General features: G+C 37.2%; 1 protein-coding gene and 1 pseudogene across 47 annotated transcripts in view; both read right to left on the bottom strand.

Moving 5' to 3' along the window:
• PARD3 (par-3 family cell polarity regulator) overlaps positions 1-18,460 on the bottom strand; it is a 646,585-nt gene that overhangs the window by 138,058 nt on the left and 490,067 nt on the right. For all 47 annotated transcript variants that reach the window (XR_011999915.1, XR_011999914.1, XR_011999912.1 and 44 more), the window contains one exon: positions 13,775-14,017. Coding sequence is in view for 42 of the 47 variants with exons in the window: in XM_072749213.1 (XP_072605314.1) it covers positions 13,775-14,017 (243 nt within the window). In the remaining 5 variants the exon portion in view is untranslated. The remainder of the gene's footprint in view (positions 1-13,774; positions 14,018-18,460) is intronic.
• On the bottom strand, positions 16,131-16,734 carry LOC112921565 (U1 small nuclear ribonucleoprotein C-like; annotated as a pseudogene).

The following is an 18,460-nucleotide window of genomic DNA, read 5'->3' as shown; positions in this document are numbered from 1 at the left end:
TCATTTTGGCTCAGGTCATGATCTCAGGATCATGAGATGGAACCCTGCAGTGGTCTCTGTGCTCAGGGCAGAGTGTGTTTGTCCCTCTCCCTCTGCTACTCTCTACCCCCTCACTCTCTTACTTTCTCACATAAATAAATAAATTAAAAAAAAAAATATATATATATATGATGTGCTGATCTTTAAAAGAAACGAGGGTAGCACATTTTGGATTCATCTATCACAAAGATAGATTACTTGGCCCCTCCCAGACGCAAATAAAATTCCTTGAAAATAATATCAGAGGGAAAGATCTGCCAATGTTTCTGAACTGGCCTAGCAAGGTAATTTGTGCTTCACAGGTGTTCAACAGATACTGCAATGAACTAACAGGGTCCCATCTCCCTTGGTGATCCAGCAAAGCCTACAGGCCTGGAGATATTGCAAACCACATGCCATTCACAGTAAAGAACAACCAAAACAAGAATTTTAGGTTTTTCAAATGCTTTAAGCAATACTTCATGAAAAACACAATATTCTCACAGACATATTTTGAATCCATAAGGTCAATGTCACCAACCACAGCTCCCACTCAGGGCACCTGATCCTGGATATGTGCTCGTAGAAACCATGCGGTCACTATGAAATAGGGATAGAGCCTCTCCGCCCGTCCAGGCTCTACTTCTCTATCCTGTAGGCCTCGAGCTCCACCTCATTGAGAGCTGAAGATGCCCAGGGCCCTAAAGGCTATAGGCAAGCCTTACTTGCCAAAAACCATAAACCCTTTCAAAGAACAAGACCACTCAGAGAGACAAGCCCCAGCAGCACTGCCAGTGGCATTTAGGAGCAGGAGTTTGTAAAGAATTTACACAGTAATGGGATCCCTGGGTGGCGCAGCGGTTTGGCGCCTGCCTTTGGCCCAGGGCGCGATCCTGGAGACCCGGGATCGAATCCCACATCAGGCTCCTGGTGCATGGAGCCTGCTTCTCCCTCTGTCTGTGTCTCTGCCTCTCTCTCTCTCTCTCTCTATCATAAATAAATAAAAATTAAAAAAAAAAAAAAGAATTTACACAGTAATGTATTGACCATATGTAATATTTACCAGGTGCATGTATGTAAATCCAGCACCTTAACCAGATTGTACTAGAAGTCAAAACTAGATAAATATATATGCAAAGATTTTTCTTTATCAAAAGCTTATAAATTTTTATTTTTCTATTTATGTAGATTATATGTAAAATGCATATTACATGTTTGCATATATTATACATATAATATGCATATAATATATTCTATATATTTATACACACACATACATATGTAAAAGCTCCGACCCTCTTAGGATGGAGCTCAAGCACATCTTGTCTTAGAAGCCCCTCATCCTCAGGCTGAATCAATCTCCTTAGCATCCTATTAAAGTCATATCACTATGTATGCAATGTATTGTGTATGGTCTGTCAGGTGACACCAAGTGGGAGGAATCATGGAGGTAAATGAGGTCTTGCTCATTTCTGTATCCCCGGAGTTTCCACAGTTTTCAGCACCCAAGAGCCTTTGGCATAAGTGCTGGGGAGGGAGACAGACAGCTACAGAGGCTGTAAGATGACAATGTACAAAACTTTGGGCTTGTTCAGAGACTTTGAGCCCTTGAATATTTCATAAAGCCTAAACATACAGACTCAAGAAAAAAAGGAAACAGAAGAAAAAGAGAATAATTAGAAATAACTATCTTCAGCTTTAGTTTCCATTACAAAGGGGTGATTTTTTAAAGTTATGCTAATGCAGCTTGCAAAACCCAAAACAAAATTCTTCTGTATCAGAATTATTATACAGAATTTCAGTCATTTTTCTAGGTCTTCCTCCTTTCACCCACAAGCCACAAGGTGACTTTGTGAAATTTAGAGGAAACCCCCATGCCTCACATCACTGACTGCCAAATGCCAGAAAATCACAATTGTCCACCCACAGTGACTAGTTTTAGGGTATGCCTAGGGATTGCACAGACCCTAATTCCTTCAGATGATATCTTATGTTCCCAGCACTCTCCAATTCCATTTGCATTCCTCCCATTTCCCCCAATCCTTTTTAAGAATTCTTGAAAACAAAACAAAACATGGAGCTTGACCTAAGACCTAAGCTGAGATCCAGAGTTGGTCGCTTAATCAACTGAGCCCCCCAGGCACCCCAAGAATTCTAATTGACATTAGAATTTAAAATAGATTTGGAGTTAAAGTTTTACTTTACTATTTCTCTGCCTAAGTGCCTAACACAGGTCCCATTTATTATATAACCTTCAAAAGACTAAGCAACTACTGCTTTTCAAACTTTGTATTTGGCATTAGATGACCTATTAAGTAACAAAGCATAGACCAGAAAAGAGAGGCAAAAGATATCTGCTATTTGGTTGGTATGCATATTTATTTGGAGGTAACTGTGTTCCAATCATGATAATCAATAAGTTCTGATATAGCAAACATTTTCTTTCAAATCACGTTTTTCTTCATGAAGACAATAATATATTTTTATTTTTTAAATATATTTTCACAATTCCAGAATTATCTGAGGTCAACATGAATCTACAGCAGTATTTTTTGTGGGTGGGTGATTTACAATTATTTTAGATACCGCTACTTAAAACCTTTGAAAAATCTATAAAGGAATTTATCTTTTCACTGTAAATTTTTTTTCCTTACAAATTTATAGTAGAAATGAGATTTTAGGCAGATTTATTTGAAGGGAATCTTGAAGAATTATTTTCTATTCTGATTGTGTTCAAATCAAATGAGTCCCATCGAAACAAAATTTAGGCAAATCTGATTTATATCTAACTTAGAATAAACAAAATCTACGGTAAAGTTTACCTAAGAACGATTCTCTAACTGAAACTGTTAGCTGTTCATCTGAGTTGCTGGATGTGCTTTAAGTTCAAACTATGGGATCTCTAAACATATACTTTAATTCGACTCTATACTATTTCCTCCACTCACATTGACATTACTCATCAATTTTAAGTCACAAAAGTTTCATGCACACCCAGGAAATCCTCCAGACTCCTGATGGTAGTGTTCTTCATCTCACTTGGATAGTCTGAGTTCTGTCCTGGGCTGGGTTCTGGCTTGTTGGTCTTTTGTTTGCTCCAGGTGGAGTTGGGCACTGCCCCTGGGAAGATTAACCTCACCTGGAGCTGGGCCAGGTAGGCCTCTCTTGGAGGTAAACAAGAATTTCAGTTAAAACAAAGGTACTAAAAAACCCACAAATTCAGGCTAGAGTTACTTTCTTGCCCAGTGATATCTATTCAACTCCTAAAATTATAGTACGTTTGTAAAGCAGCTAAGCTAAAAGAGCCACACACCCATCCTGACACATCACCAAAAGGAATCACCGACGAGACACTTCCCTGGCTTCAAGATATTTTATTTTGCAGAAAAACATATTCAAAACTCTGTATTCCCATGGACTCAATCATATGACCCCTGTATCATTTGAGGTAGAACCAATAATAAGGACAAAAACTGATACAGAAAATTCAGTTTTAAAAACATTTGTGTTTATATACCCTAATATACATTCATGCATTCATTCATTCTATGAAGATTTACTGACTCTTTTATGCACTTTCAAATATATATTCAAGTAATTACTACATATTCATAGACTATATGAATTATCTAGTCATATTCTGTTCTGTAACAATACAGAAAGCTTAGAATTTCCACACTTCTATTTACTCATCTATGTTAGTGGGAGACACTAAAGGATTTCCCAAACACTTCCCTGATTGGAAAATACAACAAATATTTTTCAATCAACTATCACTTTTCCCTGAGGTTACACAAAATCAACCAACGAGGAACTGATGAAAGGAGAAGGAATGAAGCAGCACACAAAGCCTAATCAAACAGTTATCCACACTGAAGGTTGGGCTGCCGGAGGAAAAGCTCTAGAACATCTGGGAAGTTAATTTAAAAATGGATTTTGGATTCAGGTCTTGATAAAGTTTCCTCCAAAGTTGAAAATGCTTCTCACAACAGGGCTCCACATAAATCCTCATGAATTTATATTAATAGTTGACTGATATTCCATCTTTGTTCAGGAGCAAGAAAGAAAATAATACCAATCTAAGACCACTATATACCAATAAGATTGGTATTTGAATCCATGAGTTTGGATGGTCTACAGGACAGGAGGGCCAGGTGGTTGGGATAGAATAAAAAGATGAGTTATCGTGCCAAGTTGCATTTAAAGCAGGATCTTGGAGCTTCTGTTAGAAGGCTAAAATCAAATGAAATACTAAACCGCTCAAGCAGATTTTGACCTCAGTGTGGCTAGCTCATTATCAAAGACCCAAAAGTTCAGTGCCCTCAAAAGGAAAGGCATTAAAACAAAAGCAAACACACTGTGCTGGAAGATTATTTGCCTGGTAACTACCAGGGTCTACAATAGTTTTCATTTATCCTCATATTTCTGCAGAATACTTAAACCTTCTCTAAAGCTAAAATAAATATATAAATAAACAACACCCATTACACATTACTTCCACAAACAAATTGTGGTTTCAGGCAATGTTAATCAACAAAAAGAATTAAACAAGAAGTCTTTAAAATTAGCCATGACCTTATTTATGGCTTCATTACTTTCAAGATTTCATTTGTTGGGTTGTTTATGTCACCTCGGCCTCTAATTTAATTGCTACATCTCTAACTATATTAGAATAGCTTAATGAACGGTGATTGCTTGTTTTTACCCACCAAAATTTAGCATTTGCACAACATATAACGACCAAAGAACCACATAATTCACCCATGTATTTCATGAAGTTGGGTTTATACTTTTAGAAGATCCCCTTTTAGGAAAGGAGGATATGAAACAATATGACACCGCCTGATGTAATCAAGAATGAGGCTAAATTGGGAGGTCTTCAAGGCCCACAGACACCATACTGACAGCTTGGGGTGCATTGTGGAGACAATGAACAGCCACAGAATAATTTTAACCAGGGGAATGAGATGTCAGATCTATCTTTATTTTGCATAGAAAACTCCAGGTATTGGGAAAAGCAGGGATTTGAGGAGAACAAGACTGGAGTGCAGGCAGGGAGATGAGTTAGCAGACTTCTGCCAGTATCATGAAATTAGAAGAGATTTGGAATGAAGCAATGAATTCAGTTTGAGATAGGTTGGGTTTAGGTACCTGACAGCATAGGAAGCAAGCACACCTAGCCGGCAGTCTGCTCCAAGGGCCTGGGGCTTCCAGGAGAGGAATGGACTAGTGCAGATTGCCCACCGCCAGAGCCATGCAGGAATTACATTAACCGGAAAGACCACATAGGAAAGAGCAGTGGTGCAGAGCTATTTCCCTAAAGAATTCAACCTCAGCAGGCAAGAAGAGAATCTTTAAAGGGACAGTAAAGAAAGAGTCATAAAGGAAGTAGGAAGCAAGAGGCAGTAGTATCATACCCAGAAACTCAGAGAAGAGAGTTCCAGGAATGCCACAGACGATTCAAAATGGAAAGAACTGAGGTGTTTAGTGGATCAGAAATTTAGGGAGCCATTAGGAAACTATAACTATATTGTAGTTTTGGAGGCCAGAAGTCCAAAATGGGTTTCACTGGGCTAAAATCAAGGTGCCAGTAGTGTCATGTTCCTTCCAGAGGCTCTAGGGGAGACTGTATCCTTGCCTTTTCCAACTCCTAGAAGCCACTGGTATTCCTTGTATCACCGTCCCTTCCTGTCTTTAAAGCCAACACTCCAGCATCTTCAAATTTCTCTCTGGCTCTAACTCTCCTATCCCCCTCTTTCACTTATGACGACTCCTGTGATTCCACCGAGCCCATTGGAATAGGTAATCTAGGAAAATCTCCCCATTTTAAGACCCTTAACTCAATCAGATCTGCAATGTCCTTTTTGCTGTATAACTAGAGCAACGTGTTCAAAGGTTTCAGGGATTAGGAGATGGGCATCTTGGGTGGAGGTGGAAGGCATTTTTGTGCCTACTGCATGGAATGAATGAGATGTGGGAAAGAAGATACATCAGTTTATGTCAAATCTAGATTACTCTTTCAAGAAGTTTGAATTAGAAGTACAGAGGAAAAATAGGGCACAAAATAGCTGGAGGGTAAAAAAGTGTTGTTGTTTTTTTTAAAACAGCATCATAAAGACATCGGCATGTTTACCACTCTGTGGAAGAGTGAGCAGAGAGGTACAGGCTGAAGAAGGAGCCCAAAAGAAGGACTGATGGAGCAGGCTTCTTGCAGGGAGTGGGAGGGTGGACGTGGGGAGGGTTGGCAGAGTGTGGGAAGACCATGCACAGAATTGGCCTGGAAGGAGACCTGACCTGCAGTGAGTGGGGAAAGGAAAGGAGACTGGGCACAGATGGAGGGGGGTGGTAGGTTTGGACAAGAGAGGCATGTTGAAGGGAACCACCAAGTTTGGGACATTTGCTGAGGTGAATGGAACTGGCCAAGGTCAGAAAAAAGATAGCCAAGGTCACTGAGAAGGGACCCGGACAGAGCGCATTAATTAGCAAATGGCACCAACTTGAAAAACTCATTATGACAATGAGATGTATACGTTTGAGAATTATTTTCTCACATTTCAAGAAATGCAGAGATGAATAATAAATACCAAGTAAATGTAAGTAAATAAAGTGGTATTTGACTTTTTGAATAGCAAATACAACTTTGTTATGTGACTCAACATTTTAAAAAGAGCACTTGTTTAATAACTATCTATACCTAAGAAAATTTGTTTTGTTCTATGTTTGTCACACTTCCTTTTGACACAATTGGATTTCAGTTTTAATGGGGGGAAAAAACAAGTTCACAGGGTCTTTTCTTTTAAAATCCACATTTCTTTTCAGTAGTGAAATGCAGGCGAAAAGCATATGATTATGGTATTTATATTTCCATTAAGGTGTCCTGAACAAGCTGGCGGAGTCTAGCCTACTATTTTCCTGCTATTTAGATTTATAGCAGCACAGTACCTATTTTATTTCAATTATATTTGAGGACAATGCACTCTTGGTGGCAAATGATTGCATGGTGACAGTCAGTAAATGTCCATTAGAGCGGTTTTTCTGTAGAGTCTTTAACTATAGATTCTGTATCTAGATGTAAAAACATGAATTGCTTGATGGCCTCAAGTAAATAAAAATATTACTGACCAGTACTTCATCAATTCTTTGTTAGAATTCAAAGGTTACTAAGCTTTTAAATTGGAGTTGTATAACTTATGTGAAAAGAAACTTTTGGTAAGTGTCAAGAAACACTGAATCAAGTATGAATATTATGCCTGTAGTTGATCTTTTATTTTTTTTTAAAGATTTTCTTTATTTATTTGACAGAGAGAGAGAGCAGGTACACAAGCAGGGGGAATGGGAAGGGGAGAAGGAGACTCTTAGCTGAGCAGGGAGCCCGATGCAGGGCTCAATCACAGGACCCTGGGATTATGACCTGAGCTGAAAGCAGACACTTAACCAACTGAGCCACTCAGGTGCCCTTGTAGTTGACCTTTTAAACAAAATGATTATTTAATGATAAGTGAACAATGGACATATATGAATGCCAAGATAGAGCTGTGCCTAATATACAAACTATAAATTATTTTGTAGCTTCATTGTTAATAGACCTTAATAAACTAACTTACATTAGAGTTCCAATTTTATTTTGTTTGTTTTCACTGGCCCAAGAGTAGTGCTTTCCAAAGTATGAATGGACCAGTTGCATTACAATCAACTGAGGTGCTTGTTGAAAATGTGGGTTCTTAGTCCCCAACCAGACCTACTGAATCAGAATATGAGAAGAGGTCAACAAAGCTGCATTTGTGAGAAGTATTCCAGGTTCCTTGTATACAAGCTAAAATTTGAAAAATCACTATTCTAGAATGCAGTCTGTGACAGTTCTTAAGATCATGATTCCTGCCTGTCTGCCCTGCCTGGAGATAATCTGATGTAAATAGAAATGTCAAAATTTTAGACAAGGTTTAAGAAGTTCAAGTCTCAAAAAAAAAAAAAAAAAAAAAAAAAAAAGAAGAAGTTCAGGTCTCCATATTTCCCTGGAGCTTTGCAAGCTTGGAATCAGCAAGAATCTCATGAAAACAGAGCATGAAGAACTTCAAAGAATTCCATGAAAGTACAAAATGAAGACTCAAATTGTCAAAGGCCTGAAATCAACTGAGAGATAACATTCTTCCACAACTATCACCCTACTTACTCTCTCAAATAAGCCACTTTACAGTACTCAGCACTTACAAGTACTTGCACTTGGCCTCATACTGAACCCAGTAAGTCCTAATTTAAAAAGAAATGTTCATGATCTGACGTGACTTACGGAGAATACTTAGAGACCAAGTGATTGAACGACTAAAGTGGTATCAGAGGAGTTGCATGCCCACTTTTACATGTATATTATGTGTAAGGAATAAAACCTACTTTAATTCATTTCAATTTTATTCTTTGCTTGTTTCTGCATCCAGGTGGGGATGCTATGCTTTCCTGAGGGAAAACACTCATTTCCTAACAAACAATAGCAACATCAAACACTTAAATAGGGTTTATTGTGGACTATATAAGTGCTTTATATGTATTTTTTATTATTTAGTGTGTGTGTGTGTGTGTGTGTGTGTGTGTATAAAGAGAAAGAGAGAGAATGTGTGTGGGAGCAGGGGGAGGGTAAGAGGGAGAGAAGCAGACTCTCCACTGAGCATGGACCCCACCCCCACCCCAACTTGGGGCTTGATCCCATGACCCTGAGATCATGACCTGAGCAGAAATTAAAAGCCAGACGCTTAATCGATTGAGCTACCCAGGTACCCAGGTGCTTTACATGTATGGACAAATTTAGTTCTTCCAGAGCCTGATAAAGTAAGTGTCATTATTATCCTTATTTTACAGATGACGAAAATGAAGCAGAGAGTTTGCACAGCTTATAGTGGAAGAACCCAGAACCAAACTCAGGGAGTGTGCTCCATAGTTCAGGCTCCTGGACATTACACACCACTGCTTCCTGCTCCATAGCAGGATTGCTGATAGAGGTAGGAGTTGCCAGGAGATCGTGCTATATCAGAGTGAAGAAGGATGGATGTTAGCAGACATTTGATTGGTAACATTTATTTAAGTACACGCTAAATAAAGTGAAAAGTAGAAGAACTAATCAAGCAACACTGGAACATTTTGCCCACTATTTAACTTCACAAAACATCATGGAGATGATTTGACCAGGGGATAGTTCTTTAGACGTCTTGATCTGGGCATGATCATTCCGTTTGGGCTCTTATGTGCATAATTTGCTAGACTCAAAATGCTATTTGGCTCCATAAAACAAACATGATGAAGAATGACTTAGACAAGTAAGGGGCTCAGTTGCACAGGTAACAAAGAGGGTGGGCATGCCGGGACTAGAACCCTTGCTTAAGGGAACAGGCTGCTTCATCTTCCTCTACAATGGCCTTCAACCTCAAGATTGTTAGATAAACCCAACCTTGGAGCACCCACTCAAGTTCTAGGCAGGAAGAAGGGGAAATGGCAAAGGGAAAAAGCTGAATTGGCTCCATTTTTTCCAATGATAAATGAACAAGCTTTGCAGAAAGTTCCACCCAGATCCACTTCTAACTCATTAGTCATAATGATGTCACATAATCACCTTTCATTGCAAAGGAGCCTGGGAAATTGAATTTTTATCTGGGCACATTGCCAGCCTGAACAAAATTGGGATTCTATTAAGCAAGGAGGAAGGAGAGAGTAGGTGTTGGGTGGCAGGTAGCTGGGATGTCTTCCATGGTGGGGAAGAAATCTATCAGAGAGCACCATATCAGACTTTCAAGTAAGTATTCCAGCCAGCTGAAGATATAATAATCAAGTAGGAAATACAGTCTTGCCAAAGAAATATAGAGTTATGAATTATTTACATAGCTAAATCTTTGAGATCTCTGGTTATAATCAGGATAAAATATAAGCACACCAATGTTTTTATCAGTTCAAACCTTGTTATTCACATAAAACAGAAGGGAGGGTTGGCTTCTCTTTAGCATCAACCCAATATGAGAAGTCAAAATGTTCTCCAGATCATTAATAAAAAGTAGTAAACAATGACGCTGGGACCAACATATACAGTCAGGCAAGAGTTCATATGTCCATCCAATTAAACCAGCATGTAAATATTTCTAGACATAGTATGAAGGGACCCTATAAAAAAAAGCATTTTATAAATAATATGTGGAAATTGAGAAAGTATCCTATTTTGAAATCAAATTCACAGCACTTAATGAATTAGCCCTGGCTATTTCCATGTGGACCTAATGGATGCACGTTTCTGACTATAAGATCCATCAAAATGATTAAGCAATGAAATTCAGAATACTGCTTTCTTACCAAACAATGAAAATCCCAGAAACAGATGGTCAATTGAATACCTATGCTCCCATGAAGTCCAAAATTTGAATGCTAAAGTTGTACCAGTTCACCAGTTGCAAATTTTGGTGAAATTTAACTAACTGATGGAAGTTTCTTTATTGGTTATATTCTTCATACAGGAGATACACTCTGAGGAGTGTTAAGTGTTTTGTTTTCATTTGAAAGATTACTTTTTAATATAAACATTTCTAGATTATCTTATTAGTGTGTTATTTCACTGTCTGAATTTAAGTTCACAAACATGAAGTCACCAAGAAATGACATTTTTTCTGTCTCAAGTTACTGATACTAGAGCAAGTTGGACTTCATATGTAAATGATGCATCGATGTGACATATAGGCCAAGGTAGCTGGGTGCAAACATGCAAAAGAACTGCAGAAATCTTACTGAGAAAAGGATGTGGGAATGGAGTCAGCCCTTGGCCTGTGTGGGTAGGTGTGCAAACTCAAATGAACTTGCCAAAGAGCAGCCATCACCATATTAATGGTCTGTCTAAGAGTTTAGATTTTAAAACACATTATTGGCCACATTAAATTAATGCTATTCATTTGAATGTAATGGTTTTGTCGTTTTGTTTGTATTTAATTTGTAAAGATGTTTGGTTTTATAGTTGTATAATGGCGGTAAACAGAAGGAGTTTAGCCCTATTTTATTTTTATACATATTTAAGTAACATTATAATCAAAACTATTTAATTCTGTACACAGTATCAAGACATTGTCCTTTAAAGGGTCTCTATTACTACTAAGTCTGAGAGCCACTTTTCCACCACTTTCTCCCTGACAGAAAAGGACAGCAGAGGTGATACTGTTCTTTCCAAGCCAAATTCATATTTGGTGACAGGTTGGTAAGTGAGCACTTTACAGGTGTGATAACTCCCAACTTTTTGTATTACTAATATCATTGTTTGACGGACATCTTGTTCTCTGTAAAAGTAAGAATTACAGAAATCTATAAAGTTCCTGTGATCCCTTTTAAAGAAAAAATAAAGTGTCTCTTTCTCTTGAGTGGGCAGTGCCTTAGAAATCCTCTAGTCCAATCACCCTTTGGGGTGCCCAGATGCATAGAACTGAAGGTCCCCAGTGGTACATAGCTGTCTAGGACATGCCTGAGTGAGGCTGAGGGGAATTTTGAATATAGCAATGTCTATGATGTGATTTTTGAGCTGTTCACTGCCTGGTACAACTCATCCCCAAGACAAAAGTCTCCTCAGAAATGTTCTGGCAAGTGGGTTTTCGAAAGAAATTAGTTTAGGAGGCTGAGTTTCAGTGTGGGCTCAGCACAGTGCAGAGCCAAGAGCATAGGCAGGATGCCTGAGTTCAGTAGCAGATGGTGCTCTGAGCACATAAGTCCTTTTGAAAATCTGCAGAAATTGTCAGGGGAGATTTAGACTCTTGCAGGGCTCTGGGGTTTTAAACTGGGATTTAAACAACTGATTCTGGCCCTCAGGGGCTGGAGAGATCCCTGTGGACTCCTGTCCCTCATGACAGGTAGGATTTCGAAGCCAGGTGAACAACCACTACAAGCACATCCATTACTTACCAGATTTTCAAACCAGATGTGGGAGGAACTGGGAATGTTTAAAATTTTTTATCAGTGACCAATACAATATTAATTTTCTTTTAGTTCTTCCAAAAGTTACTAACGGGCAATGCCAATGTTTGTGCTGTCCTTTCTCCCAAGAAAACCACTCTCAATGGGACAAGTCAAGGCCTTCAAGTGCTATTTGACCTTCTACAAGAAGCTTTCACAAATAGAACAAAAACCAAGTAAGAAGTTTCTTATGAAAACACTGTTACTGATAATGACCTTATTCTTTGAGTCCTGACACATCAATGTTAGTTAACAAGCACTTTGTACTTTCTAGGTGATCACGCCAAAGGAATTTAAATATTAACTTATATTACTTACTCATTATAGTCAACATCAAACAGATTTTCCTAATAAAGATAACCTAAAACTCAGCAAAAGAAGAGAAAGAAAGAAAGAAAGAAAGAAAGAAAGAAAAGAAAAGAAAAGAAAAGAAAAGAAAAGAAAAGAAAAGAAAAGAAAAGAAAAGAAAAGAAAAGAAAATGGAAAAGAGAAAAAAGGAAAGAAGAGAAAAGAAAACTGACTAGAGTTTTACCTTAAGGCCTACCTCCTTTGCTACCTTTTAAAATGCTTCCTCTGGGTTTGCCTGAAGGTTATCTGTTAACATTTGCAAACTTCTATTAAAAAATAGCTGGAGATAAATAACTAAAACATAGACTGTTTGGAAAACATAGCAGCCAAGTTAACACATTGGTGCTAGAGACAAACTAATTCCAACGCCTCTCTAGTCCTGTAGGGGTTCATAAAGTGCAGCACCAGAGACCAGCAGCATTAGCCTCAAAAAACAAAACTTGTTAGAACTGCAAACTCTAGGCTCCACTCCTTTGTAGGCCTGCTGAATCAAAATTCTAGGGAAAGGTTCAGCAATCTGTGGTCAAAGAAGCCCTCCAGGTGATTCTGATGCAAGCCAAAGTTTGAGAACCATACCTTTTAGGTGAAACCTAGTTTGAACATTCAAAGCCTAGCTCCTCTAGAGAGCAATGATTATAAGACCATTATAATATATGATGAGATTAGTATATTGTTTATGACAACATGCTTATGTTTCAGATAAAAATAAATGAGAATTATTTTCTTCATGAACTAAACTTTATAAGGTGTTTGAACATACAAATGGCAAGTTGGAAAACTATGTTTTTAAAATGTTTCAGAATTTGAAATAAATATATAGCCACTAATAAATACATTGCCATATACTCAGGTAAATTTTGAAATAAATATGTAGTCCTTAGTAGAGAGTCAACATTTCACTCCTTTGTGCTCTATTAATATCCATAATCACACCTATGATCTGTGGCTATTAACAACCAATTTGGAGACTGGTTATATTATACATCTCATTCACTAATTTTTTTATGATAGAAAATCATGTCACCAAAAAAAACAGCCCTTTAAGTAAATCATAATTCAAACAAATCATGCCACTCTCCATCTATTTAATTACCATAACTAGAGGCTCTGTTAGCAACAAAAGGAAATGCAGCTTAAGTAAAAAAGCTATAATTTCAAGTTTGCTTTTTATTTGAGCTACAAACTATAGTTTAGTTCTCCAGTCTAAAGTGATTTTAAGAACAAGACAAAATATGTTGGAATCATTAGAAAAGCTATCAAAACCTCTGCTCCTCTTTCCATTAAGCTTCGATTTGTGTAAACTCAATACTTTTAGACACAACGGCTTTCTAAAGGCCATTAATAAAAGGCAGTCCTGGTTTGAGAATTGATGAACAATCCACTCCCTTGTCAAAAACTATATAAAAGTTGATTTGGAAGCAATACCTTGATTGCTCCTGGAGCCTACCTGTCTACAGATGAAGGTTTGGAATTCCGTGGTTTCTTCACTTGGGCATACAAAGCATCCATCATATGCCCTTCTCTTGGGCTCTGGGGTCTGGTGTTGAGCGCCATAGAACCTTCATAGGAAGACATTCCCCCATACATCAACTCATCGTTACAACCCAATGTCCGATGAAAATCTTGGATTTCAGCATAGTCACGCTCTCGAGCTTGTCGCTCTCTAAATTCACGAGTTTTGGCTTGTATCCTGTAAAATTAGAACAAAGTTGAAACAAGAGAAACTATGCTTTTTCTAAGAGCTGCATATAGAAACATTCATCAAAATATGTTGTAAAATACATTTTATTTCATGCAGCTATAAGAAGATTGATGGTATAAACAATGCTAAAGTCATTTTAGATTGTCAAGGTAATGTCATGGATGCTCCAAAGTAATAACTTCAAATAGCTTTTGTTCTTGAAAATAAGATAATAGTCATGATTTACATCTTAATTGCCACTCATTAGTTAGTTTTAGAAATTCACCAGGAACAGATAGCTTTAGATATCCATGTGGGTCTTACTCATGATTTTTTTTTTTAAAGTGATTTTTTTTTAAAGTTACACACACATACCTACTATATATGTATATATTTATATGCGGGTACATACTGTATATATCTTACTCCTTATAAATATAACATTCACATTCAACATATTAGGAAGCCTAAACATGAATCCACACCATAATTCTCTATTAATGGCAAAAGAAGATCTTTGTTTAATGACAGCAGTTTTGATTTTAGTTGATGTATACAGAACTGGCATATCCTGAGATGGACTAGAAGGCATGCATCCAATCAAATCATGAAATAAAACTTGTCTGTTTTATAACTAAGAAACAGATCTTAAATAACCACTTTTACTGAAGATTGTTTAAATATTTCCTAAGATTTTGTTGAGAGCTACTTGGTAGAAAGGCCTTTTCAACCTATAATATATTGATATAATTCATATCTTACCTTGATCTTAGCTATCTAAAAATAATTAAACAACCCTCAATAGAATTTTAGTGATTTTTGTTGGCAAAGTATTTCCATTACATACTTATAAATTTAACCGTGTACTTAAAAGTGAAGTCTTATGTATATAAAGCAAAATGTTAGACTGAGTTTAACATTTTATTGCAAAGTTATTTGCTTTTTTCATATTTGCTAGCATAAATGACGTATAAGTATATATTCAAAAGAATATGGAAAAGATACAAAAGTCTGATGAAGACAGGATAAAAAATTAAAAAGCAAAACAAAACTAAGAGCCAATATCTTTCATGAATGTAGAAACAAAAATCCTTAACAAAAATATCACCAAATAGAACTGAGCACTATATAAAAGTCATGAACAAGTGATGCTTACTGCAGGAATTCAAGGCTGATTCAATATTCAAAAAGTCAATGTAATCCAACATATTAACAGGTTAAAGAAGAAAATCACATGATCATATTAACTGATGCAGAAAAAATATCTGACAAAATTCAACCCCCATCATGGCAGAAGCTCTCCAAAAAACTAATAGTTATAAGTAACTTGCTAAACTTGATAAAAAGCATCTACAAAAAAAATCTGTTAGTAACATCATACATCATGGAGAAAGGCTGAATCTTAAGATTAGGAAAGGGCAGAAATGTCTCCTCTCCCAGAGGGCTGGAAATTCTAAAAGATGCCATCAGCCTAGAAAAAGACATGGGTGGTATACAGACTGGAAAAATTAAAAGAGATAAAACCATTCTTATTTGTGGATGATATAATGATGTCATTGCAGGTCTACATCCATAGAAAACCCCAAGGAATCTATAAAAGTCTTCTAGAACTAATGATCAAGTTCAGCAAAGTAACAACATACAGAATCAAGAAACAAAATCCATTGTATTTCTATATGTTGTCAATGAACATGGATGCTGAAATTAAGAATACCATTTATAAGCATAAAAAAATGGAATAAACAGATATAAACTGAAGGGTTTTTTTATAGATAGGTATAAACATATAGATATCAATCAAACAAAATATGGACAAGACTCGTATGCTAAAAACTATACAATGCTGATGAATGAGATCACAGATCTAAAAAATGGAGAGATTTATGGGGATTATGAATCAAAGACTCAACAGAGTAAAGAAGTCAATTCTCCCCAAGTTGATATCCAGGTTTAACATAATTGTATAAAAACCCCAGAAAGATTCCTGTAGATAGAAAGGAGATTTTCTTTTAACTAAAACAGTTGACAATTTTATTTTCACATTTCACAATACAAATGAAAATTGCTTTTTTTTTTTTTTTTTTGTCCCACTACTCCCCTGCAAAAACTATTCTCTCTTTGATAGGAAAGGGAAGCAAGTCTTCCTTGTCATGCTGTTAGAAAACACCCAGAGTCACAGCACCATGATCTCCTGGTGAAGTAGAACAAGTAATATAAAATTAATATAAAGAGGTTCCTGTCTCTTCTTATCTGTCTGGTCGAGTCACTCCAGGCCGAGTGGGCAAGAGGTCTCATCATTGGGGGCCCAGGCATCACTGGCATGTGGCCTCCCATAGGTGGCCTCATTCCAGGAGCAGGTCCCACTGGCATCATTCCAGGAGGAGGAGGGCCCATCATTGGCATCATGGGAGGGCCCCCCATATGGGGGGCTGGCACCATACCAGGGCGAGGAGGACACGGGAGACTGGGGGGAGGTGGGATAATTGCCCCTGCAGGAGGAGGAACAGAGAATGGAGTCGGAGGTATCTTTCCTTGTTGAAATGCAGTGGTTGTTTTGTTGATCAGGCTCTGAGCCTGCTCTTCTATCCATTTCTGATAGTAGTCTTTCACATTCTCTTTGTGTTTCCTACCACTGCAGTGTGTCTTTCTCACAGATGGAGAGTCATGGGTGAGGTATGTGTCACAGTAGTCACAATAAAACTTAGGCATGTTGCTCTGCAGGCCATTGGCCACTCCATCCCCGAAAGGAGATTATTTTTAAATTTATATGGAAAGGCAAAGGATAGAGTAGCTAAACAATTATAAAAAAGAATAATAAACTGGAAAACCACACTTCCTGATTCCGAGACTTGGAACATAGCCATGGTCATCAACACTGTATGGAATCTACGGATGGACACACAGATCAATAGAACAGAAGAAAGAACCCAAAAATAGCCAAGTAAGGTCAACTGATTTTTCTTAATTATGCAAAAGCAATTCAATGAAATAAAGCATTCTTTTCAACAAACAGTGCTGGAACAAATAAATGCCCCAGGCCAAAAAGAGAAACAAAACAAAACACCCTGAATTTACACATCATACCTTATACAAAATCAATCCAAAATGAATTACAGATTTAAATGTGAAAATGTAATCCTGTAATACTTTAGAAGAAAATCTTTAGGACCTAACACGAGGGGAATAATATCTAAAAATGGTATCAAAGCATCATTCATAAAGAAAAGACAGAAAACTGAATGTCATCAAAACTAAAAGCATTTCCTTTCCAAAAGACTCTATTAAGAGGATGAGAGAAGCCTGGGTGGCTCAGTGGTTGAGCATCTGCCTTTGGCTCAGGCTGTGATCCTAGGGTCCTGATTCTCCCTTTGCCTATGTCTCTGCCATTCTCTGCCTCTCATGAATAAATAAATAATCCTTAAAAAAAAAAGGGTAAGTACAGAGAGAAAATATTTGCAAACCACATATTTGACAAAGAATTCAAGTCCAGAATAGGTAAAGAACACTTAAAATGCAGCAATGAGAAAATCCAATTAGAAGAGCAAAAGACATGAAGCAATATTTCTTTGAAAAGTTGTATTGATAGCAAGCACATGAAAGATTTTCTACATCACCAGCCATTAGGGAAATGCAAATTAAGACCAGAATGGGCTACTACTACTGCACAGCTAAAATAAAAAAGTGATAATATCAAATGCTCACAAGGATGCAAAGAAACTGCACCTGCCGTACATTACTGTTGGAAATGTAAAATGGCACAACCACTGTGGAAAACAGTCTAGCAGTTTCTCATAAAACTAGACATACACTTATGGTACCACTTAGCAATTACACTTCTGGACATTTATCCCAAAGAAATAGAAACTTAAGTCTAGACAAAGACCCATACATAAATGTCCATAGACACTTCGTTTCTAATATTCAAAAACTGGAAATAACCAAAATATGTGACAACAGGTGGTCAAATAAACCAAAGTACATCCTTATCACAGAGTACTACTCAGCAATACAAATAGACTATTGATACACACAGCAACTGGAATCGATTTCAGGGGCATTATGCTAGGTGGAAAAAAAGTCAACCTCAAAAGGTCAGGTACTGTAAGATTTCATTGATATAGCATTCTCAAAATGACACACATGATTAGATGACACAACTAAACACACACGTGGTAGCAATGCCAATTTCCTGGTTTTGATATTGTACTATCACCATGTACGTTTTAACAGTTGGTGGAAACTGGATGAATGGTACCATCTTTGTAACTTCCTATAAATCTAAAATCATTTCAAAATAAAAAGATTTTTAAAAAGCTGGAAAATTGTCAGATACCACTGCAAGCAAAGTGTGCATTTTTCTCCCTTGCTTTCTTCTTACATCAAGAACTCTTACATCAAGCCTCTTATCATCATGAAGCTAGTCTTGTTTATCCACATTTTGGGCCTGCCAGG

This window comes from Vulpes vulpes, chromosome 2 (genome assembly GCF_048418805.1).
Source record: "Vulpes vulpes isolate BD-2025 chromosome 2, VulVul3, whole genome shotgun sequence".
Taxonomy (NCBI): domain Eukaryota; kingdom Metazoa; phylum Chordata; class Mammalia; order Carnivora; family Canidae; genus Vulpes; species Vulpes vulpes.
Note: the sequence above shows the minus strand (reverse complement) of the source record. Positions and strands in the feature narration are given on the sequence as shown.